The sequence below is a fragment of the Hemicordylus capensis genome, chromosome 14 (assembly GCF_027244095.1).
Source record: "Hemicordylus capensis ecotype Gifberg chromosome 14, rHemCap1.1.pri, whole genome shotgun sequence".
NCBI lineage: Eukaryota > Metazoa > Chordata > Lepidosauria > Squamata > Cordylidae > Hemicordylus > Hemicordylus capensis.
Window position 1 is genome coordinate 16258441 of NC_069670.1, and position 27404 is coordinate 16285844.

General features: G+C 51.8%; 1 protein-coding gene across 5 annotated transcripts; it reads left to right on the forward strand.

The window, feature by feature from the left end:
- Positions 1 to 240: 240 nt before the first annotated feature.
- Positions 241 to 23779, forward strand: LOC128337708 (death-associated protein kinase 2-like). 5 transcript variants are annotated; one of them, XM_053278997.1, is made up of 14 exons: positions 241 to 801; positions 1355 to 1555; positions 8658 to 8729; positions 9493 to 9632; positions 9755 to 9976; positions 11390 to 11528; positions 13022 to 13151; positions 16140 to 16188; positions 17273 to 17299; positions 18746 to 18898; positions 19048 to 19093; positions 20559 to 20648; positions 22408 to 22494; positions 23099 to 23779. In XM_053278997.1, the coding sequence occupies exons 3-14, from the start codon at positions 8661 to 8663 to the stop codon at positions 23177 to 23179; spliced, it is 1233 nt and encodes a 410-aa protein (XP_053134972.1). In that variant the 5' UTR covers positions 241 to 801; positions 1355 to 1555; positions 8658 to 8660; the 3' UTR covers positions 23180 to 23779. The 5 variants fall into 5 exon arrangements, with proteins under 5 accessions (XP_053134972.1, XP_053134973.1, XP_053134971.1 ...); XM_053278998.1 differs by having other exon boundaries at positions 1382 to 1555; XM_053279000.1 differs by lacking the exons at positions 241 to 801; positions 1355 to 1555 and adding exons at positions 5337 to 5614; positions 6169 to 6262.
- The last annotated feature ends 3625 nt before the right edge of the window (positions 23780 to 27404 follow it).

The window sequence follows — 27404 nt, forward strand, 5'->3', positions numbered from 1 at the left end:
CCATCTTAGCATACTGAAGGGAGGGCGGAGCTGGCCTTGTGGCCGCAAGCGCGAACTGGTTCCCCCCTTGCTTAGCAGGACCCACCCTGGTTTGCATTTGGAAGGGAGACTCCATGTGCGAGCACGGGGAGATCTCCCCCTTCGTGGTGGGGGGGGGTTGAAACTGATCTGGGAAGGGCATCTGTGTGTGTTTACACGCTGTAGGTCCCAGGTGCCCTCCTGCAGCCTCAGAGAAGCCGCTGCCAGTCTGGGTAGACGACACTGAGTTCCACGGACCAAGGGTCTGACTCGGTATCATAAAGCAGCTCGCTCTGTTCCAGATTTGGCACGCGGGGCGGGGGGGGCTCATCCTCCTCCTCCTCCTGAGCCGCCCTGGCCAGACACTCGCCGGGCGTAAGGCGAGCATGCGCGCCTCTCTCCCGCCAGCTCCTTCGCGCGGAAAGTCCGCGGCTTTGGCGCAAGTGGGGGGGCGTCCCGCTGGCTCTTCGGGAGCGGGCGGCTGGCCGGCAGGCAGGCAGAGCACGGGGGCTCTCCGGGGGCAGGAAACGGGCCGCCTCCAGCCCGCGCCAGGCGAGCAGGGAGAGGAGACCAGCGAGAGAGCGCTCGCCCGGTGGGCTGGTTGGCTGCTGTCGCAGTTTGGGGCGATCATTCCTGGCGCGGCTCCTCCCGGCTGTCCCTCGGAGGTGGGTCTGGAAAGGATCGGCGAGAGGCTGAGCGGAGCCGAGGAGGAGAAAGAGCAGCAAACTCGGGAGGAGGAAGAGGAGGAGGAGGCGCAGCCCCTGAAGCCCAGGCGGGTGGCATGTAAGTCTCTGGGACGGGAATAGGGGGCGGGGGGAACCCCCTCTCTCTGTTGGGGGGCGGGGGGCCAGAGACCAGGAAGTCCCCACCCTTCTCCCTTCCCCGCCTTGGCCCTGACTTCACCCCTGTGCGATGGGGAGCAACCAGGCTGGTCGTCCTTGCAGGGCTGTTGTTCTCATTTACTGCAAGCAAAGGACTGGGCAATGCGGGTCCGCCGTGAGTAGAGGTGCGGGGAGGATTGCTGGACTGGTGGTAGCAGGTAGCATGGGTCCCCTTTGCTAAGCAGGGCTCAGCTTGGTTTGCATTTGGAGGGGGGCTTCATGTGAGCACTGTGAGAGATCATCCCCCCCTTGGTGGGAGCTGGCACCAGCAACGTGGGAGAGCAGTAGGAGGGAAGGGAGCCTCGCCAGGTAGGGCTAGGAGAGACTCCTGCCTGCTGCCAGTCAGTGCAGGCAATCCAGCGTTAGCTGGACCGCTGGCTTGGCTCTGGCAGCTTCCTACTCCTACTCCTATCTTCCTACTCCTCTCTCCTTTTGGGTGGATGTACACTCCTAAGAATTCATCTCTGGCTTTGGGTTGCCAGCCAGCCAGCACATTGGAGGAGGTGGGGAGAGAGAGAGAGAGAGAGAAGACGAGACCATCTACAAGAGCCATCATCGCATGCTCAGAGGCCAGGCACCAGAGCACGACAGTGCTGCGACCACCACCTTGGCATCCAGGCAGGGAAAGAAGCCGCTGAGCCTGTGATCAGCGTCAGGTTGGTGCCTCTGTGGACAGGCTGCAAATTGGACCGAGTGCTCTCGTGGGGCCCCAATGTGGCCGAATCGCCAATCTGCTCTTCAGGGGAAGCTAATGGTGGGATTGGGGGCAGGGATGAGCCGTGGGGGTCCCCCCTGGCCCCCTTCACTCGTTTTCTCCCACCGCCAAGGTCTAGACTCCTGCTAACCCCTGCTAACTTGGCAGGCCCTTTTAACATGGCGATTCTCTTCTCTTTAGCAGGGGGAGAGCAACTGGTCCTCTCTACCCCCAGCACAGCATCCCTCCAGTGACTGTTGCTGGTGTCTATCTTAGGTTTCTTTTTCGATGGTGAGCCCTTGGGACAGAGGGAACCCTCTTATTTATTTATTATTTCTCTGTGTAAACCATCTTAAGCCATTTTTGGAAATCGGCTAAATAATCATAAAGGATAAAATAAACATAGACTCTAGCGCACGTCTGGAGGGCCTCTAGAACCGCCCGAGCAGCCCTTCGTAAGGGGCCCCCAAACACGGCCGACTCGGGTTGGGAAAACTCGGGCAGATGTTGTTGTCTTCCAAGGATCCGCCTCGCGCGGTGGTGGGCGCCCAGCAGATGGTGGGTGAGATCTCTCTCGGGCCGTGCAGGCTTCAGAAACGCTCTTGCAGGGAGGTGGGACGTTCCTGGCATCTCGTTTTGTGGGGGCAGATGGCACCTGGTGCAGAGCCAGATTTCAGGGGGTCCCCTCCTCCTCCTCCTCGGGCCCCAAAGCCCCTTCTTTTTCCCTGGGAGTCGTGGACCCTGCCCCACCCGGCTGCTGTTTTTGCCAGAGCTCTCTTATAAAAGCCTCGGCCTGCGCGGACTCCCAGCGATGCCAAGAATCCGCCAATTGCAACATATTTTTCACATCTCTTTAAAAATAGGCTGCCTGCCCACCTCCCTCTGGCCTTAAAAGAGCTATCTGTTCATTGTGCTCAGGGCTGTCGGGGCCAACTCGGAAATAATAAATGAGCCTCCGGGGAATTTGGCCACGGAAAAAACGATGGATGCTCCAGCTGGAAAGGGTTCTGCGCGCCGAGGGGCTGGTTGAGTGAGGCCACCAGTGGGCAGTGCTGTGCTGGATGAAGCCGGGCACCTCTGGTTTTCAGCTTGTGGGTAAACCGGGTTGCGTTCCCCACGCCTGCATGGGATGCTCCAGGTACTCCAGGGACCTAGATCGCATGTGGCAAGCCTTTCTGTGGTCCCTCCTATGGAACATAGCAAGCTGCCATATACTGAGTCAGACCCTTGGCTCAGTATTGTCTTCACAGACTGGCAGCAGCTTCTCCAAGGTTGCGGGCAGGAATCTCTCTCAGCCCAATCTTGAAGTTGCTGCCAGGGAGGGAACTTGGAACCTCGATGCTCTTCCCAGAGCGGCCCCATCGTCCCCTAAAAGGGGAATATCCTACAGTGCTCACACTTCTAGTCTCTCATTCATATGCAACCAGGGTGAACCCTGCTTAGCAAAGGGGACAATTCCTGCTTGCTTGCACAAGACCAGCTCTCCTCCCGTTCTGTGAGCGGCTGGCCCTGGGGGATTCTGTCTGTCCTGCGGGGGGGGGGGGTGCGGTCTCAGCTCTGCATTTCCAACCAACAAACAGGAAAATCCCCAGCAGCCTCGCCCCCTGCCTGAAATCCTGGAAAGCTGCTGCCAGTCAGAGCAGACAATCCTGAGCTGGATGGATCAAGTGCCTGACTCAGTAGGTGGCAGCTTCCTATGTTCCTATAAAGCACCGATTCCAGGAGGAACACTATCTCTCTTCTCCTGCCATTTTCCTGCCATTGTTCTTTTTATCTCCTGGGCTCCACCTGTCTCTCTCTTCCTTTCGGTTGCCTTAGTAATGGTTGTTTCTTCTGTCCTTCTGGCGTGTCCCTCACTGAAATCACCCTGGGGAGGGACAGGCGCTGGGCCCCCTTCCAGATTCACCCAGACCACCTTCAGAGCTGGAAGGAGCCAGTTCTGGTCAAGGGGATGCCAGAGATATCTGAGTTCAGATTCCATTTCCAAGGGGGCAGTCAGCCTGCAATGCTCAGGCAGCAGACATAAGAAGAGCCCAGCTGGATCAGCCCCAAGAAGGCCCACCAGATGCCTCTGCGAAGCCCGCAGGCAAGAATTTGTCTAAACCCCTCTGAAAGCCGCCCAGGCTATCGGCAGCCACCACATCTTGTGGCAGAGAGTTCCACAGGTTGATTACGCGTTGTGTGGAAACGTACGTCCTTTTGCCGGCCCTCAGTTTCTTAGCAGTCGGTTTCATGGGACAGACGGAAGTCCAGCGAGGGAGTTCTCCCCACGTGGCATCCCTCTCCCCTGCAACTGGGGTCCTCCAGCGTGGGTCCCCAGAAGTTGTTGGAAGTCTCTCTGTCACAGTGGCCTTCAGGAGGGACTCATGTTTGTGGCCTGCAAGGCAGCCTTTTGCACCTCGCCCCCAAACATTGGGCCACCCCCCGGGGCCAGCAAAATAGTCCCTGCAAGCCAGATCTGGCTCGAGGGCCCAATCCAGCCCCCAGGCCTTATGTTGATCAGGCCTGCATTTGGGCATCTGGATGGAAATAGGATACTGAGCCCCCTGGGTCTGCCACAGCAGGCCTTCTCCTAGGTCTTTTTATTAAAGCAGAGGAGGGCATGATGTTTCCAGGAACAGTGGGAGCAGGACACGGAAACGTGGCCAGGGTGCTTGATTCCCTGAATAGGCAGCCCCCTGCTGACTAAGCAAAGAGGCCATCTTTTGAAGTGGCGATGCTCTTACATTCGGCAGGGGGAGAGCAACTGGCCTTATCCGACCCCAGCACAGCATCCCTCCAGTGGCTGTTGCTGGTGTCTGCCTCAGCACCTTGGTTGACGAGCAGTATATAAAATATTTATAGTAGTCGGTTTGCCGCTGCTGATCTGCGTGGTTCTGATTTCAGGAGACCTCTGTGGAAGGTGGAAGTTGTTATGTTGTGGGGGGGCGTTGAGGAACTGGAAGTAGGAAGAGAGAGTGTTTCATTGCAGGCGTCATCCAGAGAAGCAGGAAATAAGTCAGTGCAGACAATACTGAGTCTCGTGGACCGTTGGTCTGACTCGGTAGAAGGCCTCTTCCTACGTTGCCATGTTATTCTGTCTCTGGGCACGATTTAAGAAACCAAACCAACGACTGAGCAAATGGGTCAAACTAGAATATTGCCGTTTTGCTCCACTCGCCTGGCAACCGCAATGGTGCGAACGTCTCAAAGTGTCTCAAGAACCCGGACGTTAGTCACCCCTCTCCTCCGATCCCACTTTAGGGTGGGCCAGGAGTGTCAGAAGCTGCCTGACACTGACTGGCAGCAGCTCTCCAAGATTCCAGGCGGTCGACACGGGCCGGCAGCCGTTTCCCTCCAGCCGGGAACCTCTCTCAGCCCCGACTGGAGATGCCAGGGAGGGGGACCTCGAGTCGGACCTTCTGTACGCCAAGCATCCAGATGCTCCCTCCCACCGAGCTCCTCCCCGCCGGGGAATATCCTCACCCGCGGCAGTCTCCCCAACAAATGCAAACCAAGGCAGGCCCTGCTTAGCAAAGAGGACAACCCGGGGCGCGGGGCTACCCCAAGGCCAGCTCTCCTCCAGGCAGAGCCACTGCTGCCCCCCCACCCCCCCACACACACACACCCTTGTGGCCGGCGGCTTCTGCTCTTGAAAACAGAACAGCTGGAAACAGGAAGATCTGCCGATTCTCCGATTCTCCTCCCCTGCTCGCTCGCTCTCGCTTCTGGTTCCCCTCGAGCCTTCCTGTTGTATACAATTTCCTCCCGCAGAGCAGGCGGCGGGCTGGCTCTCCTGTCTTGGACGGCCTACTCTGGAGAGCAGCTCCCTTGCGGTGGCCTCCTTCCTCCTGTTCACCTTTCCAGGCAGGTGTGGTCCACCTGGCCCAACTTCCCAGGTGTGCTGGGTGGCCCTCTTCTCCCCTCCCCTCTTCCTGGCAGGGTTTCCTGTCTACCTGGACGGGGCTAGGCGGCCCTTGGCTGTGTCAGGAGGAAGTGGCCGTGAAGGGGATGCTTTGAGGCGGGCTCAGAGTGGCCGCAGGTGAGTTTCCTACCTGGCCGAGAAGAGATGGAGACGGGAGAGGTGGCTGGGTGGGATCGGTGAGGTCTGATCGTTTTCTTGGGAGCCCCGGGCTGCGTAACCTCCTTGCCCCCTCCTGCAGATGCTGGACTACAAGTCGCACCGTCCCTGACTATCGTGCCCCCACCATGGCTGGGGATGATGGGAGTTGTAGTCCCCAAACAGCTAGGGTAGACGCTGCAAAGCCCTGCATGACCAGAAATGGCCTGGGAGGCTATTATGTTTCCGGAATCCAGTGCCCCGGCTGAGGTTGTGGCCAAGCCTTTGGGGCGTGGGCATTTCAACGATCGACACCTTGATTTATTTACCTGTATTTACCCCAAAGGCACAGAGATCTGAATGTACGAGGACCCACGGCACTCCCAATTTCTAACGTCAAAGAACTTGCAGGGCTTTTTGGTGGGGGGATTTGGATTCGTCCTAGATTTTGGACTAGTTTTGGATTCAGGTAAATGCAGTAAATAAAATTCCTAAGCCTCCGGGGCAAGGGGGGCTGATCTCACTTTTCTCTCAAGGAGATCTTGGGAAGCAGAGATCTTCGGAGTTCCCCCTTGGACCTCTCCTCTGGTGGTTGTGTTGGGGAAGCAGCGCAGGAATCTTAATTCCCGGGTAGGTCCAAGGAAATGTTTAGGCGTCCTGTCTACTCTCTGATAAAGAATGTGTCTATATCGTGTTTAGTGTTGCTCAATTCCGGGCAGCCGTGTGTGGAAAACTCGCCGTGAAATTAAAAAGGCTCCTCTTCACGTCAGTTCATGGCAATAAATGAGTAGGCAAATTTAAAAATCATCCAGGAATGATTTTGTCTCTAAGGTGGATAAGTGTCTGTCCTGATTTGGACGGATATAGACAGCTTGTTCTGTATGTTTTTATTATTATTATTATTATTATTATTATTATTATTTTACACAGTCAGACAGGTGTTATTGACTGGTTTGTTTTATCCAGACATCGGGTCCTTCCCAAGGACCTGGGATGCCAGAATTTTATTGTCAATGTTGTTGCTGTTGTTATAGATATCGTCACAGAATATAGGCTGTTCCCAGTAAAGCTGCTTTTTGTAATTGGCTGATGGTGATTTCTGTGGCCCCTATGGTGTTGAGGTGCTCTTCAAGGTCTTTTGGAACTGCACCCAGGGCGCCAATTACCACTGGGATTACTCTGGTCTTTTTCTGCCACAGCCTTTCAATTTCAATTTGTAGATCTTTGTATTTGGTGATTTTTTTCTATTTCTTTTTCTTCTATTCTGCTATCCCCTGGTATTGCTATGTCAATTATTTTGACTTGTTTTTCTTTCTTCTCGACTACAGTTATATCTGGTGTATTGTGTGGCAGATGTTTGTCTGTTTGTAGTCGGACAAACATTATTTTTTATTATTATTATTTTAGAGTCAGACAGGTGTTATTGACTGGTTTGTCCGTTTGTATAATTTTGTCTGTTTGTCTGTTTGTATAATTTATTATTATTTCTTGTTTAGGCAGTCAGACCGGTGTTATTGACTGGTTTGTTTTATCCAGACGTCGAGTCCTTCCCAAGGACCTGGGATGCCAGAATTTTATTGTCAATGTTGTTGCTGTTGTTATAGATATTGTCGCAGAATATAGGCTGTTCACCATCAGCTTTTTGTAATTGGCTGATGGTGATTTCTGTGGTGGTGGTGGTTATTAAATAATTAATATAATCTTTATTTATTAGTTGCCACATAACAAATTGTTCTCTGGGTGACTCACAACATAGTTGTGGTTTGTTGTGATGTATACTGGCCATAGTCCGTAATAAAGGTTTGGTTTGGTTTGATTTGATTTGATTTGGTTTGGTTTGGTTTGGTTTGTCCCCTGCTAAGACGCAGCAAGGAAATGCTTGACTAATAAGCAGAAGGTTTCCAGTTCGAATCCCTGCTGGTATGTTTCCCAGACTATGGGGAACACCTCTATTGGGCAGCAGCGATCTAGGAAGATGCTGAAAGACATCATCTCATACTGTGAGGGAGGAGGCAATAGTCAACCCCTCCTGTATTCTACCAAGACAACCACAAGGCTCTTTGGGTGCCTGGAGTTGAAATCAATTTGACGGTACACTTTACCTCTAACTTTAACTGAGCAGAGAGGCACCTTTTTGAAGTGGTGATTCTCTTTATTGAGCAGGGGTTGGGGAGCCACTGGCCCTATCCGTCCCCAGCACAGCATCCCTCCAGTGGCTAGGGCTGGTGTCTATCTTAGGTGTCCTTTTTTAGATTGTGAGCCCTCTAGGGACAGGAAACCATCTTATTTATTTATAGCTATGTAAACTGTTTGGGGAACTTTTGTTGAAAAGCAGCAGTATATAAATATTAGTCTTATTCTTATTTGATTTGGTTGGGGATCGTCTGAGCTGTTGGCAGAGATCCCAAATGAAAAGGCTGCACCAGCCTTCCTTGTGGCCAGCGGGGAGCAGGAAAACACCCCCGCCCTACCCCAAAAGGCATGCCCTCTCTGTTGCTAAATGATGGGTTATTGCATATAAAACTGGAGCAGGCTTATATTTTGGCTTGACAAAGCTGGGATGGGGGGGGTTGGTGCAGCCCTCCCCCTGGTCTTCCCTTCAGCCTGGGGGTCAAGATGTGTCAGTGCTTGGTTCAGAGGGGAAAGGTGCGACTCTCTGGAAGGTCTGGGTGGGTGACGGAGAGAGGCTTACCGTATTTACCCGAATAGAAGATGACTCTGAATTTAAGGTTTAATACAGGTTATTATGTCTGCATTTAGTCAAAAGAAATGTTGGCTCAGTTGATCAGCCGGACACAATATTTTACTCGTCACGTGATGTTGGTGCATTGCTCAGCAGGACCTGTTTTGCTCACCAGGCACCCTGTTTCACTCATCACAGACTAGTAGACTGGTGGGTTTCTGCAGCCCTGCCCAATGCCCATTTTGAAGGATGGAAAGGCAGTGTATCAATGGCCATTGAGGCCCTCTTTCTCCAGGGCCCATCTGACATGGAAATAATGCCTTTTCTTCTCTTTTTTTGTAGCCGATGGCCAAAGATGGGGAGCTTGAGGTCCTCGCCAGCGGCAAGACGGGGAGCCCGAACGGAGACTCCAAGGTGAGAAAGGAAGCTGAGGGTCCACCCCCTGCCCCATGACTCATCTGCAGCTGGGGCTGCCCCCCACCCCCCGCCCCAGGTTCTTGCCTGCCTCGATATCCTTCCTCTCTTTCAGGCCTGAGAGCTTTCCCTTTCCAGCTTCTCAAGAAGGGCTGCATTTGCAGAAGCGGGCGTGGAGGGAGGTTGCAAGGCGAAAGGGGCTTCCCCTGGCTGTTTTCGAGCACTTCCTCAGCGGGGAGGAGAGCAGGTCCTGTAGCAAACATGACCTGTCCCCTTTGCTAAGCAGGGCCTGCCCTGGTTTGCATTTGAATGGGAGACTACATGCGTGAGCACTGTGAGAGATTCCCCTGAAGGAATGGGGCTGCTCTGGGAAGAGCATCTAGGTCAGGGATTCTCAATGTGTGGGTCCCCAGATGTAATTGGACTTCAACTCCCATAATTCCCAACCAAAGACCACTGGGGCTGGGGATTATGGGAGTTGAAGTCCAATAACATCTGGGGACCCACACGTTGAGAAACCCTGATCTAGGTTCCAAGTTCCCTCCCTAGCAGCATCTCCAAGATCGGGCTGAGAGAGAGACTCCTGCCTGCCACCTTGGAGAAGCCGCTGCCGGTCTGGGTAGACAATCCTGAGCTAGATGGACCGAGGGTCTGACTCAGTATATGGCAGCTGCCTGTGTGCCGATGACAGCAGGTCGCTTTGGAAAAGGGTCATCCTAAACGATCCTCCATGGTAAAAGTTCATCCCTGCCGTCCTTGGCAGGAGACCCCCGGCAGCCTGGACGACGACGACGACGAGGTCTTTGTGAGCACGGATGGCCCAGCCCCCAGGACCGCTGTGGCCGCCCCGTTCCGGCACTGCAGCGTGGAGGAGCTTTATGAGCTGCAGGAGAAGATCGGCAGGTGAGGAGACGGGAGCTGGCTGGGGATGTGGGGCGGAGCCGGTCTTCGGCATGGGGGGGGGCGGCCCGAGGCTCCCGCAGTTCCGCCTGGCAACTCCCTTTCTGGCTCCTTTTTCCGCGCAGCGGGCACTTCGGGGTGGTGAGGCGCTGCCAGGAGCGGACCACGGGCACCTTCTACGCTGCCAAGTCCGTGAAGATGCGCCGGCAGAAAGGCAGCCGCCTGGGCCTGGACCGGGAGCAGGTGGAGCGGGAGGTCTGCATCTTGCAGCAGCTGGAGCACCCCAGCATCATGCGGCTGTACGACGTCTTCGCCAGCAAGGCTGAGATGGTCCTGATTCTGGAGCTGTGAGTGGCGGGGGTGGGGAGGCGGGGCCGTAGCTGTGGGGCACAAATGGCGATCCGCTTCCAGAGGAGCCGTGCCGGTCCGTTGCCAGACTGCACGGCGGTTGCTGGACTACAACACCCATCATCCCTCGCCGCTGTGGCTGGGGATGGTGGGAGTTGTAGTCGGCCGGAAGCCGGTAGGACCAGAGTCTTCTCGCAGGAAAGCTAGCTTGGAGTTCTCTTCAAGGTGTTCTCAAACTTGGGTTCCCAAAGGTCGGACTGCGACTCCCATTGCCCCCTGCTGTTGTGGCAGGGGGTGATGGGTGTTGTCATCCAACAATATCTGGGGGCTCGTGTTTGACAACCCTTGGACTAATGGGTGAGAATTTGTGGATGACTCTTCCAGCCTCCAAGGAAGTCCCCAAACACTCCGATCATGATCCATCTGTTGGTCTATGACAGGCCTGGGCGCCTTCCAGATGACTGTGGTCGCATGTGATCTGGAAAGCAGCCTGAACCACATAAGGCCTGGGGCCCAGATCTAGCCCACGGAGACTATTATGCTGGCCCCAGAGGTGGCCCAGAGCTTTGTGGTGCCTGGGGTGAGGTGCAAAATGCTGCCTTGCTTCATGGCCCGGGTGGGGGTCAGCCCCCTTTCAGAATTAATCTTTGCAAGCTTTGAAAGTGCTGGGAGGAGAAAAGGTCTCTCCTCCTCTCTCCTCTCCTCCTCTCCCCTCCCATCAGCCTCGCCTCTCCCTCCTCCACTCAGCCTCTCCTCTCCCCCCTCCACTCAGCCTCTCCTCTCCCCTGTCCTCCTCTTCTCTCCCCTCTCCTCCTCTCCTCTCCCCTCCCTCAGCCTCTCTCCTTTCCTCCCCTCCCCTTTCCTCCCCTCCCCTCTCCTTTCTCTCATCTCCTCTCCTCTCCTCTCCCCTCCCCTCTTCTCTTCTCCTGTTGCAGGTAACTAATGATTGCTTTCATTAATATTTTAAATAAGTAACTAATAATGGCTTTCATTTATATTTAAACATGAATTTCAACATCATCATTTAACTTGCTGACCATTTCCCTTGGCCCCCACACCCCAAGTCACGACTGGTTCAGGCCCACTGGTGGGGGTGGGGTGGGATTTGAGTTGGTCAGCCCTGCTCTATCAGATGCAACCGGGCTCTGTGTAGTTCATCCTTTGGAACCGCTTCAGAAGAGAACAGTGGGGTCTGTGTGTATCCCAGTAGGGCACATGAGCCCCGTGGCACAGGCTGGGGAAACGGTGGGTGTTGCCCGTGAAATATAATCTTGGGAGGGGCAGAAACGGAGCAATTTGTCTTGTTAGCCAGGAATCTGTTTGTACAGAGTGCATGTACTCCGAAAGGCGGAGGAGGAAGGCAGGGTTGAGAGCGACGCATAATTAATCCTCCTCTCTCTGCTCCTCCGCAGCATCCAGGGGGGCGAGCTCTTTGACTTCATTGCGGAGAAGGAGATCCTGTCGGAGGAGGAAGCCATTGAGTTCCTGAAGCAGATCCTCCAAGGCGTGGCCTACATGCATTCCTGCCACATTGCACATTTCGACCTGAAGGTACCCGTCCTGGGGACCCACCTCTCTGGAAGCCTTGGCTTGACCTTCCCATTGTGTGTGCCAGCCTGCCAGAGATTCCGTGGAAGAGCATCTGATTTGCATGCAGAACTCCCTGGGTTCAACAGCATCAGTAGATCTTCAAGTTGATCTTCTATAGACTCACTGGCAAGAAAATATCTTCGACTATAGGGCCATTTAAAAATAAATAAATCCTTAAATGTCCTACATAGTGTATGACACATGCGAAACACATCAGTAACGGAATCAGGAAAAAGTGTCCAACGATTCTGATTCCGTTACTGACCTATTTTAGCATTTCAGACACTATATACTTTGAAAAGTTTAATGTGCACGGACAAAGCCACAAACAAAATTGGATTTTTACCTAACAGATAACAAATTTTGCATAAACAACCCTGCCACTTAAATTCGTTGAATGCCCTAGCGTTTATGCCAGAATATGCTGGGTGAAAGGTTTAAATAATTATTTTTGTTTATTTTGTTTATTTTGGTTTAATTTTTAAAGAAGAAATTATGAATATAATAGTATTTTAATTATTCTCAACAGATTTTTCACACTCCATAATCAGATCAATAATTCAAAAATTGCATCATGCCAAAGAGATGCAGAAGATCTTTCTAAGATTCAAATTTACTGTATGGGGTAATTACTCAATAAAAGGAATAATGTTTCTACTTGAAATCCTTCAAATGTATAACTATTCTTTTATTTCCCTTTTTCCAGGCACGTTAATTTAAAAGATTCTATTGCGTATATTTAATTTCTTGAACTTTCCTGCAAGCATATTCTATGCAAAATGGTTTTTGCCCAGTCAAAAACAGCCCTCACCTGCTAGTCTGTAAGATTTAAGGATTTTCTAAAAATATGGTTTTAAAACTGGAGATATTCTCTTGCTAGTGGGTATATGTAAACTCAAACTGAAATTTGCTTATGGCTACCTTCATTGAAAAGGGGGTAATGTCTAATGGGGAGCCAGAGTAGCCTAGTGGTTAGAGTTAGGACCAGGAAGACCCGAGTTCGAATCCCCATTCAACCATGAAGCTCACTGGGTGACTCTGGACCAGTCACATATCTCTCAGCCTCACCTACCTCACAGAGTTGTTGTGAGGATAATAACCTTGTTTCTCTTAGCTCCTCGGAGGAAGAGCGGAATATAAATGTAAAATAAGATATCTATAATAACAACAACAGTATTGATAATAAAATTCAGCCATCCTAGGTCCTTGGGAAGGACTTGGTGTCTGGACAAAACCAACCAGTTCATAACACCAGTCTGGCTGTGTAAACAAGAAATAATAATAATTAATAATTCTGTTGGCTTTGGAATTGCCCTTTGGAGAGCTTTCTGCATTCCTAGCCGGGAGCTACTCTGTGAAAGGCTGGATGCAAGCTTCTGAGGCACACAGAAGTCTTTGTCGGGCGTAGCCTGCACACGAGTGGATACTACTTGGGTCCTTGCTTTCTTCCGCAGCCAGAGAACATCATGCTGTTTCAGAAGGATGTCCCCAACCCCAGGATCAAGATCATTGACTTTGGCCTGGCACAGAAGCTGGAGGAAGGCGTGACCTTCAAGAGCCTGTGTGGGACTCCACAGTACATTGGTAAGCGCCGGGGGGCATAGGGGGCTTGCCGCCAGCCCCTCCCACAGCTGCCCACACGGGCCGGCCACGCTCTGTGCATTGATGTCAGAGCCAGGGGGCCTGGCCAGCACCAGTCGTAGGCCACTCACGGCCCCGTGCCCCCTCCCAGATGGTGCACCATTTTGCTCACCGGCTGGGAAGGACCAATGCTCCACACATACTCGCTTCCTGGCAGTGGCCACGCCCCCTGTGTTGACATCAGCTCAGAGGGTGTGGCCACCACTGGGAAGGTCCTGATTTGCTCACCGGCTAGGAGCCGGCGATGCCCGGAGGGAGGGGGAGCATCGGAAGCTGCCGTACACTGAGTCAGACCTTTGGTCCCTCTATCTCAGTGTTGTCTACCCAGACTGGCAGCGGCTTCTCCAAGGCTGCAGGCAGGAGTCTCTCTCTCAGCCCTATCTTAGAGATGCTGCCAGGGAGGGAACTTGGAACCTCAGATGTTCTTCCCCGAGTGGCCCCATCATCCCCTAAGGGGAATATCTTACAAGGCTCACACAAGTAGTCTCCCATTTGAATGCAAAGCAGGGCAGATCCTGCTTAGCAAAGGGGACCATTCACGCTTGCTACTGCAAGACCAGGTCTCCTGCCTGAGAGGGGAGGGGGCGCCGTGGCAGGCCCTAGACCCCAGCAGCCCAGGGACAATTGTCTCTCTTGGCCCAACGGTAGCTATACAACTAGTCAATGCAGAGCAAACCGGAGGCCTCACATTTCCCAGATTCCACACGGAAACATTTTTGGAAGGTCAGAATTCAGGAACGGTTCTGTGGACCTGCGTTCGTTTTGCCGGAGCAGAGTTCCCCAAAGTGGACCAAGGGCAGCTGGGAAACCAGGCTCAAGTTTCACTAAGTGCGGTGGTAGATCCCGCTCACCCCGGGTGGCGGGGGCGGGAGGGGAGGCAATTCCTCGCCAAGGTAGCCCCGCCCTCCTCTTTGCCTCCGCAAAAGCTCTAACCACACTGACTTGGCTGCAGGAGGACTGAGCTGCCTGTTCCGAGCGAAAGCCATGATGACACAGCCTTCTTGGATGCTACCACTTTGGACTGCAGGGGGAATCGCAATTGGTGGGGGGGGCGGGTGCTTGCCCAGGGTTTTGAAAACTCCCTGTAGGCCGTGAGCAAGGCCCACGAATTTTGGCCATCGGGACCAAATGGGGATGGATGCTCAGGGGGCAGGTGCTCCTAATGATTTGGGCAACGCCGACCCTCCTAAGTGTGCCGTCGGGTCACGGTGGCGACTCGTGGCAACCACAGAGCCCTGTGGTTGTCTTGGGTGGAATACAGGAAGGGTTGACCATTGCCTCCTCCCGCGCAGTATGAGATGATGTCTCTCAGCACCTTCCTATATTGCTGCTACCCGATATAGCTGTTTCCCGATATAGCTGTTTCCCGATATAGCTGTTTCCCGTAGTCTGGGAAACATACCAGCGGGGATTTGAACCGGCAACCTCTGGCTTACCCTGCTAGAAATGGAAAATAGGTGATAGCACGGTGGCACTCCCAGCTTTCTGTTCTTGCCCCTTCTTTTTTTTTCCCCACCCCCAAATGTTTAGGGTAAGACTGCAGTCGTCTTTGCACAGAGGAAAGGATCAGGGTAACCGTGAACAAATCATTGTCTTCTCTCCATGGAGTCTGCTTTGGAGGACATCCCTGCCCGTTTTCATTTCCATTCCTCGGAGAACACCGATTAAAAATTGAATCGATTTTTCTGTTTTTCCAACTTTTAAACGCTTTTAAAAACACCACTGCCGATCTGGAACAGAGGAAGCTGCCATATACTGAGTCAGACCCTTGGTCTGTCTAGCTCAGTATTGTCTTCACAGACTGGCAGCGGCTTCTCCAAGGTTGCGGGCCCAGCGGTCAGGGCAAGGAAGGCAGGAGAACAGCTGGAAACCTGCACATCTTGCAATACGACCCTCATCTTCTCCGTCTCTAGGGGTGTCGGCCTTGTCAGAAACCGCCACAAGGGTCCATCCCCCGAGCTCAGACCGACCACTCCAGCCGGGTCGGAAGTAACGATCCGAGCTTGTGCAGTGTCGCGGAGGTGGGAAGCCCGCTGTTCTTTTTCAGCTTGGCCGTGAGTTCGATAAGTGGCTTTAGAGGGCTGATGATTCTGCTCTGTGCATCTTCTCCAACCAAAGACTTTGATTTGTTGCCAAGGAATATCGACCGATCTTGTGCCTGGAAGCAAGCTTTTTGAGCGGGGCGTGGGGGCATTTCTTTCCCCCCCCCCAGGCTTGCTGTGGACGCGTGGGGGCATTTCTTTCCCCCCCCCCCCCGCTTGCTGTGGACGCCCGGCAGCAACCACAGAGAGGAGGCAGGAGGCTTTGCTTTAATGTTTCCCCAACGAGGTCCTCTTGGCTGCCCCACCAGTGGTAGCAAGCATGAATGGCCCTCTTTGCTAAGCAGGGCCCACCCTGGTTTGCATTTGGATGGGAGACTCCATGTGAGCGCTCAGAGACCTTCCCCTTAGGAGAGAGCTTTCTACGTTCCTAGAAGCCATTTTGTACCTGGGAGTTGCCTTTCTTGTATTGTGTTCATTTGTTATCGGCCATCTCGGTAATCGTTTCATCAAGAATTGTTTTGTGTTATGTGTTTTAGTGGGGTGTGTTGACGGTTGTTGTGTCGTTGTTGTGAGCTGCCCAGAGAACAATATGTTATGGGGCAGCTAACAACATTTGTATTATTATTATTATCATTATTATTATTATTATTGATTTTATTAAAAAGCAGGCCATATACTTTGACAATAAGTACATCGGGGAAGAGATTAGACAATACCAAGACCGCGGCTCTCTTGAGCCGGGAAGCCAAGGAGGCGTCTCACGTTCTCGGGTTTAGTGTATCCTCTCGTATCGTACCGCATTGAAGTCGGAGAGCCGCCCTTGTGCTCCTGCGACGATGCCAAGTGAGGCTCTTCTTTGTTCCTCCCTCCCCCGTTTCATCTTCCCCAGCTCCCGAAGTGATCAACTACGAGGCTCTGAACTCGGCGACGGACATGTGGTAAGAGGCAACGGTTGTGGGTGTCCGTATGTCAACATCCTCTGCGCGTTTGACTCAGCTCTTGGAGAGGGTGAGAGCAAGGGCCCCCCTCCTTAGGAAGTGGTCACAGACCAGCCTGGCAGTCTCTTGCTAGATTCTGCCCCTCGGAACACTGCAGCAAAGAAATGCCCCACAGAAGAGAGGTTGGGTGTTGTTGGACTACAATTGCCATCATCCTCAGCCACAAGGGCCCACCCCCATTTGGGGGAGGGGCCGTAGCTTGGCGGTGGAGCATCTGCGTAGCATGCACAAGTCCCAGGTTCAATCCCCGGCATCCGCACCTACGGCCGAGGAAAACCCTTGCCTGAAGTTCTGGAGGGCCTCTGCCAGTCAGAGTAGACAGTACTGAGCGAAACAGACCGACGGTCTGACTCGGTCGGCAGCAGCTCCCTACGTAACGGCACCTGAGGACCCAAGTTGCAACTGGAGGGGTTGTCAGTCAAATATAAAGATATTCTGAGGGCTGAGAAAGTGGCGTTGGGGAGCGGGGGGGGGCAGGTTGCCAGCCGCCGCCGCCTCGACCTTCATGCCTCTGGCAAGCTTTGCAAGGCGTGAGGAGAGGCCCGCCTCGCAAAGCTGGCCCGGGTGAGTTCCATCCAAAGATCTGCACCAGAGACCCTGCTCAGCCCTCAGCCATCTGCCGCCTGAGGCAGCGGCCTCCCTTCGCCGCATGGAAATGCCGCCCCTGCCCCGCGTCCGCCTTCCCTGGGCACGATGCAGCGGGCTCCAGCCTCTCCCAGTTGCAGCTCCTCTCTTGGTACTAAGCAGTGGCCAGAAGCAACTTCACGGAGACTTTACAGCAGGGAAAGGGCTGGCCTCCCTGAAATTCTCCTTCAGATTGGGGCTCCCTGCAGCAGCTGGTGGTGGTGGTTGTTTTAAAGGTGCTTCTGATTGGAATCGCACGTTCTATAAAACCATGTTTGTGCCCACGTCTGATTAGACCCAAAGGGCCATGCGTGGCTGCTGACCCATCCAGACAATTTCTCAACTTGTGTCTTCTCTCTTTCTCTCTCTCTCTCTCTCTCTCTCTCTCTCTCTTTTCCAGGAGCATCGGGGTGATTACGTACATCTTGTGAGTAATCAGAGCTTCTGCGTTCCACCTCTTCCCCCCCTCACCCCCGCTTTCCTTTATTTATTTATTTATTTATTTATTTATTTATTTATTTATTTATTGGATTTGTACACCGCCCCAAACTTCCGTCTCTGGGCGGTTAACAATAACATAAAACATGTTAAAAACATATGCAATAAACTTCAAACAATCGAACAATTTAAAAATAAGAAACCAGAGATTAAAACCTAAAAAAATTTAGGAAGCTGAGAAAGCTTGGGCAAAAAGATGGGTTTTCAGGTGTTTTTTTTTTTAATTGCCAGAGATGGGGAGGATCGTATCTCAGCAGGGAGTGCATTCCACAATCTCTTATTATGACCATGCTTGTCTTCACGTTCAGGACCAGAGAGATAACAAGGATTCAAATCCAAATCTTTATCATGGTCTGTGGCCAGTCACCAAAAAAAAGAGACCGTACATACAGACGACTTCACATCATTCCAGTTGTCGAAATAAGAGCCTCCCCATCTCTGACAACTTTTAAGGAGTCAATCAAGACCCATCTGTTCACCCAGGCTTTTAATTAGGATTTACTGTTCTAATATTTTTAACTCTTGTTTTAAGTTTTAAACTGTTTAACAAATTTCTATACCACCCAAAACTTATGTTTCTGGCTGGTTGACAATAAAGACACAATTGAAACACAATTATTTATTTGTTATTTCTCTGTGTAAACAGTCCTGAGCCATTTTTATTTGGCGTTATAGGAATCAAATAAATAATAATAATAATAATAATAATACTGGGAACAGCCTATATTTTGCGGCAATATCTATAATAACAACAACAAAATTGATAACAAAATTCAGCCATCCCAGGTCCTTGGGAAGGACTCGATGTCTGGATAAAACAAACCAGTCAATAACACCTGTCTGACTGTGTAAACAAGAAATAATAATAACAATACATTTCCACATTAAAAATTTCTGTTTTCATTGTGTGTTTATCGTAAACCGCCCAGAGCCAAAGGTTTCGGGCGGTGTGGAAATTTGCTTAAATGAATAAATAAAAGGGAAACTTCGGTGCTAAAACAATCCGCAAATGTTCCAAGGTTTTATAAGATGGCCCAATCAAGGATTAGTAATGGGTTTATTTAAGTAGATAAAGGAATAGACACTGTTACAGATTCGATTAGTCTCGTTTTCTCTCAGACCAAATACATAAAAAGCATGTCTTCATACAGATAGCCGTGGGGATAAGGGTGTGTGTGTGTGTGTGAGTGTGAGATCGAGAGAGAGAACATGTAGAAAGCTGGAAATTCTATCGCCTATTTTCCATTTCCAGGGGGTAAGGTCACTACAAGAATGTGTCCCCTGAGGTGGTACTGTTGGCCAGAATTTGTGGGTCTGGCTAATGGACTCAGTGTCACTGAACATGCCCCCTTCTTTCCCCTGCCGCCCCACCCAGGCTGAGTGGCATGTCCCCATTCCAGGGGGAGACAGATGCAGAGACCCTCTCCAACGTCGTCTCTGGGACCTATGAGTTTGAGGAGAAGTATTTCAGCCAGACCTCGGACCTGGCCAAGGACTTCATCCGGCAGCTTCTGGTGAAGGAGCCTGGGTAATGTCCCACCCGGGCTTTGGGGGTGGGATCTTGAGGGTCTGGAGCAGCTGGGCTGTCCCTGACCTTGTGCTGATGTTGGCTTGGTCTGCACGATCCGAAGCATGATCAGGGCTTCGGAGTTGGAGAAATGTTTTTCTGTGTTTCAGGAGCCGAATGAGTGCTGCCAGGTGCCTCGTCCACCCGTGGATCAAGGTGAGCGTCTGGGATGGGAAAGGGAGGCTGCAGGGGCCTCCTGGCCAGTATCTGTGTCACGGTTGAGTCTACTGCATGTGGAGAAGCCAGAGGCCTACAGCCACACTGGCCCGTTGTAGCCAAGCCCTGGGCGCTGGCTTAAAGGCGGATGAGTTGTTTGCCGCGGGTGCTCCCGAGTCACAACTCCTGCCAGCCTTTTAGGTGCTGCAGGGCATTATGGGTTGAGCCCTACATGGGCAACCCGTCAGTCAGCAGTGTATTGACTCCTGGCAGGGGGGAGTGTCCACAGCCGAGATCTGGTTGTGAGTTGCACGGTCTCTGAAGTATGTCACCCACCCGTTATAAAAACAACTCTCCATAATCCTCTATGTTGGCAACCACTATACAGCCATCTTGGTTTGAATTGGTAAGGCAGGGAGGAGACCTGACTGGTTAACAATCCCATTTGAAAGGGATCTGGTGACACACACACACACACACCCCCATGTGATAGGGACCTGGTGTCTAGCGGGCAACCATCTGAACGTGAGCCAGCAGTGTGACGCAGCTGCTAAAAAGGCGAATGCAATCTCGGGCTGTATTAACCCAAGCATCATATCCAGATCATGAGAAGGGATCGTTCCACTCTACTCGGTGCTGGTCAGACCGTGCTTGGAATCCTATGTCCTGTTCTGGGGCTTGCGTTTTGAAAGAGGCCTTGATAAACTGTCCAGAGGAAGGCAGCAAAAAGGGCAAGGAGCCTGGCAACCCAAGTCCTAGGAGGAATGAGGAAAGAGATGAGTATGTTTAGCCTGACAAGGAAAAAGCCAAGAGTTAAGAGAGAGGCTCTCAAATATCTGGAGGGCTGTCGCCCAGGAGGAGGATTTGTTTTCTACTAGAACCAGTGGAGTGAAATTACAAGGAAATTGATTTAGGTTTGACATTAGAAGAATTCCCTAAAATGTAAGAGCTGTTAGACAGTGGAACACTCTGCCTCATGCCATAGTGGGCTCTGCTTCCCTGGAGGTTTTCACACAGAAGGAGGACAGCCATCTCTCGGGGATGCTAGAGCAGTTATACGGATATGACAAATATCTATCTCCCGCTTCTCAATAAGAAGTTCCCAAAGCAGTTTGCATATAAATAAATAAATAGTCTCCCTGTCCCCAAAGGGCTCACAATCTTTAAAAAAAACAACAACGATATAGACACCAGCAGATATAGACCCCAGCAACAGCCACTGGAGGGATGCTGTGCTGGGGGCGGAGAGGGCCAGCTGCTCTCCCCACTGCTCAGTAAAGTGAATCGCCACTTTTAAAAGGTGCCTCTTTGCTCAAGTTCTCAGTAGTGGCAGGTTGGACTAGATGATTCTCCCAGGTCCCTTCCCACGCTGTGATTCTATGGAAGAGAGTGTTGGGGTTGCTTGGCGCGTCCCAAATGCTCTCCCTGCCTGCCCATCTGTGTGTGCATCTCTCCCCCTCTCCAGCCCCTGACCCGGAAACAGGCCATGAACCGAAGCCGCTCTTCCATCAACATGAAGAATTTCCGCAGGTTTAACGCTCGCCGGAAGTGGAAGGTAAACTCTGCAACGGCTTGAAATCCTTGGCGTCCTCTAGGCCTCCCCCCACCCCAAACCCCCAAATTGGGCAGTGAGGGATCCCTGCTTCCAGTGACTCAAGAAAAGGGATTCTCAACGTTGGGTCTCCAGATGTTATTGGACTTCAACTCCCATAATCCCCAGGCCCAGTGGACTTTGGCTGGGGGTTATGGGAGCTGAAGTCCAATGACATCTGGGGACCCAACGTGGAGAATCCCTGCTCTAGAACAACTAGTTTTCGGAAGCGAAGGGTTGGCAAAAGACATTATTAAGGGAGTGAGGATTTGGCTATCGATTATGGAGGCATGGTCATTAACGCAGTTAGTTGATCTGCCTTATTAATGAAGCTTGCTGGAATGTTTCAAACCTATTCGGAAAATTCAGCTTTGGCCCTCCTGCAGATGTTGGCCTGCAACCGTAGAGAGCGCCTTCTTCTGTATGATCCCCTTTGCCTGTTGAGGTCATCTGGAGAGGTCCGTCTCCAGTTACCACCGGTATGTCTGGTGGCGACTCGGAACCGGGCCTTTTCTGTAGCTGCTCCTGGCCTATGGAATGCACTCCCAGCAGATATCCGTGATTTAGGCTCGTTGTTGGCCTTTAAGAGAGCCCTAAAGACTTACTTGTTTGGCTTGGCCTTCCAAGGATTTTAAATGGGTTTTTTAAAATTAAGTATTTTAATTAGTTCTGAATGGTTTTAAAATTGTGTTTATGTTGTTTTAAGCAGTGTGTTTTCAATGGGGTTTGTTTTTATGTCTTTTTATACTTGTGCACCACCCCAGAGCCTTTGGATGGGGCAGTCTAGAATTGTAATAAATAAATAAACAATCCCTGGCATTTGGCCACGGTGGCTGGGGATTATGGGAGTTGTAGTCCAAAAACAGCTGAGGAGCCTAAGTTAAGCAGGCCTGCCTAATCCAAAAAGTCGGTATTTTCTAAGAGAGGGATTCTCAACGTTGTGTCCCCAGATGTTATTGGACTTCAGCTCCCATAATCCCCAGCCAAAGGCCACTGGGAGTTGAAGTCCAATAACATCTGGGGACCCAATGTTGAGAATCCCTGTTCTAAGAGGCAATGCTGACTTTTTGGATTCAGCTGAACCTTCCTGTCCACTTTCCAGGCTAGTTTTCTCTTCCTGTCCAAGACCATATGGCAGGAAAAACTGAGGTGGGGTTGCTAAAAAATCTGCAGGGGGTAGTGACCCTGTGCACACGCGCGCACACACACACACCACGTTACACATGGTCTGATCCAGCCCACTTCCTGTCCAGAAAGGAAGTGGGGGTTGGCCTGGCTCCTGGGAGGCTGGAGGATTGTGATACCTACCTGGCTTCTGCTGCTTGTTTTGGGGTAGAGGCAGGGAGTGAAGGAGGAGTTGTTTAAAGACCTGTTAAAATGCTTTGTTTTTTTAATTGTCCGATTGGTATGGCGCCTTTCTTTAAAAATAACATTTAAAACAATTTAAAAACAGTTTACAGCCATTTAAAAACCCTGGAAGGCCGGTAATGAACTCAAGTTACGGACTTCTGCCGGGAGTGCATTTCACAGTCCAGGGGCAGCTACAGAGAAGGCCCCGCCTCTGAGTCGCCACCAGACGTACCAGTGGTAACTGGAGACGGACCTCCTCAGACGACCTTAACAGGCAGTGGGGATAATGCCAAAGAAGAGCATTGTTGACTTCTGTAGGGAGCCATCTCTCCTTGCTGCCGGCTTCATCATCTCTGTGCTTCTCTTCCTCCAGCTCTCCTACAACATGGTGTTTGCATGCAACCGCCTGTGCCGTATGCAGCGTTTGTGCCATCGCAAGGAGGAGGAGGACGAACACCTGGTGGGTGCTCGGATAGGTGGTATCCTCCCTGAGGGGGAAGGAGGAGGAGGGCTAGGCTGGCAGAAGCGAGGATGAATCGTCCCCTTTGCTAAGCAGGGTCTGCCCTGGTTTGCTTTTGCAGGGGCGACTACATTGGAGTGCTGTCCGCTCTGAGATACTCCTCTTAGGAGTATCTTAAGCTCAGTGGTAGAGCCTCTGCTTGGCAGGCAGAAGGTGCAAGGTTCACTCCCTGGCAGCATCTCCAAATAGAGCAGGAAAAGACCCCCGCCTGCCATCTTGGAGAAGCTGCTGCCAGTCAGTGTAAACAATGCCCAAGTCGATGGACCAAGGGTCTGACTCAGTAGGAGGCAGCTTCTGGCCTTGGAGAGCTGCTGCCCGTCAGAGTAGACAATACTGAGCTAGACAGACCAAGGGTCTGACTCTGTATACAGCAGCTCCCTATGTTCCTGTGGTGGGTGGGTGGAAGCCATTTTTTTTCCCCAGCCCACCGGGGCTTGGTCTGGAGGGTCCTTTCTTTCCTCCCACTTCAAACTTCCTAACTAGCACTCAGCCTGCCTTCGCCTCCCGGTCCTTCCGTCACTCTGCCTTTCTCTGCCCCCAACAGCGTGATTGCGAGAGCGACCAGGAAGAGGAAGCCTGCAGCCTCATGGCTCTGCTCCGCAGCCGGAGAAACAGCTGCTCCTGAACCCGGTCCCGGGAAATGCCACGCGGCACGCTCCCCTGCCTACCCCTCCGTCCACCCCGCCGGAAGGACACGGTGCGCCGATCTCCAGGCGCTGGGCTGGATGAAGATCCTCTACGGCAGAAGCTTCTGAGGTTGGTCCGGAGGCCCCGAGGCTGTGGGGTCCCGAGGCCTTAATATCGCCCAGGCTTCAAGGCCAGCAAATAGCCCCAACTGTGGCCGGGGGGATGATGGGAGTTGTAGTCCAGCAACAGCGAAAACGTCCATGCCTGGGCTGTGTTACAGCAAGGCACGAGTCCACCTTTGGGGGGCCCAGTACTTCGCATGCATCCTGCTTCGTCCCATCAGATCTCTACACCCCAGCCTCCTGGGCTCAAGAAAGAAAATCTGTTTGAACGAGGCAGGCTGCCGGGTTTTCTTTGCAGGGATGGGGGTGGATTTAACGGCGAACCATTTCAGCTAAACGTGGGGGCCGGGAATCCCCAATTTCCCCCCTCCACCCCGGGGTTCCGGACAAGGAAACGCTTCCGTTGGCTTCCCTGACTGACTATACGTTTGCTTTCGTTTCGACAAAAGAAATAAAAACTGCGAAATCTTCCTGTCGCCGTCGTTGTCATCGTCCTTTTTTGCGCTCTGTTCGGTGGATTCGACTCGAGTGGAAATAGATCACATCTAACAGCAGCAGGAAGAGCAGTCGTTAACCCCAAGATCCAACTTGAGCAAAGCCCAGTTTTTAATCTTTTAATCTGAGCTGTGAGCTCAGTCAGCGGCTCTGTTAATGGTTAACTTGTTTTAATTGTTTTTACCGTATCGTAAACCCGCCCTGAGCCATTTCGGAAGGGCAGTATATAAATCTAATAAATTAATAAATTAAATTAAATATGCCCCTTTCCGTTTTAACCATTTCTTTCTCATATGTAATATGAGCGGGTGGGGAAATGACATGTGCCTACCTCGCAGGGCTCTTGTGGGGATTCTGCATTATAGAAGCATTGTAGAATGGCAGAATTGGCAAGGACCCTGGAGAATTGGCAAGGACCCTGGAGGTGTTCTAGGCCAACCTTCTGCTCTGTGCAAGGAACTGCTAGAGCAGGAGTCTATAATAAATTCTATCATAAAGCATCTTTCAGCGCCTTTAGATTCCCTCCTGGCTTTGGTGTCCAGACAGCCCCATTTGCAATGAGGCATCTTGTAAAGTTAAAGCCTCTTGAGATAAAGGTAGAGCATCTTGCAAAGTTAAAGTACCTCTGTTCCGCAAAGGAGAGATCTTCTTATCCATCTTGTCTCATTCCCTTTGGATTTGCTCTTGTCCACCAGGTGGCGATGGAGTTCCAGGTCAGCACTTTCTCCTGCTCTGGTTGCAGATTCTCAAAATCCCCAAACTTTGGGGTGGGGGTCTACGTCTACACTGTACATTTAAACTGATTCCAGACCAGTTTAATGGTCTCGGCTAAGGAACAGAATTGGAAAGTGTGGTTCTCCGAGAAAGCAAGGGATCTCTCTCCTAAAGGATTAGTATTCTCACGTCGCATAGGAAGCAAAAATTCCCAAGTTCTTCTGGGGAACTCTTGACAATTTAAAACTGGTTTGAAACTGCTTTAGGTTTGTATTCCAGAGCCAAAGGGGGTCTCTTCACAAAGATGGACAGCTTGCTTTCGTTCTGTTTCTTTATTCATTCATTCGATTTCTATACCGCCCTTCCAAAAAATGGCTCAGGGCAGTTCTATTAACTATTTAGTTAAACAAAACTACATAGTTAAACTATTTAAACAAAAAAATATCTTCTTTATTCTCTCTTTTTAAAAAAATCACTTTATTCATTGTGGAGCTTCAGAGGCAAGAAGCCATCTAAAAACAAATTCAGACCCAGCAGCAGCAAATCCTTTTTTTTTTTAATGCCCTGTCTTCAGTTTCAAATAGTCAACCGCTGGAGGAGAGAGAAGGGGCTTTTGGAGGTGAGGGGCCATGACTGAGAAGGCCCTGATCCTCACTGGCACCCACCTCGCCTCAGAAGAGGGCAGCACTATGAGCAAAGCTGCAAAGAAGATTGTAAAGGCAAGGCAGGTTTGTGTCAGAAGGCAGAGAAGACGATTTGTTGCCTTAATGCGTTTTGAGTTTTCTTACTCAAGATGACGCCATTCTGGTCTCTCCTTGAAATAACTACATTAGAATCGCATAAAGGAATCCCAAATACTAAGCATAGCCACTTCCAGGATAAATAAGGTAGGTACCAGAAGATGTTGAAGCCACCTAATGACGCAGTGGGGAAATGATTTGATTAGCAAGGTGGAGGTTGCCAGTTCGAATCCCCGCTGGTATGTTTCCCAGACTATGGGGAACACCTATATCGGGCAGCAGCGATATAAGAAGATTCTGAAAGGCATCATCTCATACTGCGCGGGAGGAGGCAATGGTCAACCCCTCCTGGATTCTACCAAAGACAACCACAGGGCTCTCTGCTCGCCACCGACTCTATGTTGACAAAAGACAGACTAAAATGTCCAAAGTGGATAATTTTAATAAGATCCATGGGGCGGAGGGAGCTAGAAATGACCAGAGCTCCAGATTTGACCTTTGCATTATCCCATATCGGGACCTTTTGCCAAAGATGTTTTAGCGTGGATTCCCCCAAACGGTCATGACTCATGGGTCTGTTGGCGGGGACGGGGGGTGTTTCTCCTGCTTCCTGAACTTTTGTTGGAGCTGAAGTGGCTGGAATTTCCTGAGGGCTGTGTTGGTGATTGTGTGTGTGTTCCTGGGGAGTTGATAGGCTATCTGCTTTGCGATTGATCTGTCGCTTGCATTTGTGCTGGGCGGGACGGTATTACTATTCCAGACCAACTTTGTGCCCTGCATTCTGTGAAAATGTTTGCCGTTCCTGCTCCTTCTGTCCGGGGCCCCTGTTCTGGTTTGGACAGCGTTGCTTATCTTGACTGCTGTGTCTGTCTTGTTTATCAAAATCGTAGCCTTGATGATGGTCTGCTTACATTGGAAGTCACTCTGTGGTGGAAAAGAAAAGCAGGTAACAGAAACGCTGGCCGAAGACACAAATCCGGGTCCGAGTAAACCAGGGCCGCACACAACCTCAGCCCTCCAGTTGTTGGACTACAACTCCCATCATCCACAGGTGCGGGGGGGTCAAAAGTCATGGATGATGGGAGTTGTAGTCCAGCCGCAGCGCGAGGGCCAAAGAGACACGCCTTGAAAAGCTGGCAGGGGTCAGATCCCTGAATGTCCAGCTGCAATTGGAGAAGTAGCAGCAGCAGCTGAGTGGAAGCGAAAGGGACTGAGATTTGAACGGGTGGGTGGGGGCAGGTTGCCAGCCGCCGCCGCCTCCTCCTCCTCCTCTCTTCGTATTTCTTACAAGCTTGTCCGGGAGTGTGAGGGGATGTGCTCCTTACAAGGCTTGGAAAAAGCCAGGCCGGTCTGAAAGAGCTGCTCTTGCCACCCCCAGTGATCTGCGGCCTGAGGCCACTGCCTCGGCCTGCCTCACAAAAGGGCCGCCCCGGCCGCTCTGTCTGAAAACCTCCCGGCGAAGGAGAGCCCGCAATTTCATGAGGCGGACTGTTCCACTGTCCAACCGCTCTTACGTTCTGGAAATCCTTCCGAACACTTTGCCTAAATCTGCCTGCCTGGCCATTTCAACCCGTCCTGCCTCTTTCCCTAGTTTCTAACCCACACCCATAGGGCAGAGGAAACCTCGCTAACTGCCTGCTGCTCCCCACCACCACCACTGAAGCATGCCAGTCATTTCCTCCCCCACCCCCCACCCGCCGTCCTTTCCTTCCTTATTTCCCAAACAAGAGGGCTCTAACCAGTCCTTCCAGCCCAACCCCACCTGGCCTCAGTTGTCAGGCTAAATATTTTGAATGTAATCACCGAAAACAACTCTTGGAACTGGTCCAGTCCTAGCTCGGAAGCCCCCGAGATGTGAGCCGAGCGGCCTCACTCACCCTCCCTCCTCCCGGCCACCCATCCCGGGAGAGCCACCCGCTCGTGGCAAAAGGGAGAATGTTTCTGGACCCGCCCCCTAAGCCCAAGACTGCTACACCTGGCGCTCCAGCCAGGTGTGTTTCCACTCTCCTGCCTTTCTTCTTGGTGCCCAGGTGTGCCGCTCCGTGGATGCCGGGGGCGACTAGCCCGCGGCATGGGCCTCCAGGGGACGCCATCCAGGACATAAGCACTGACCCCTCGCGGGTGGATCCGATGCTTTGCCAAACGAGACGCT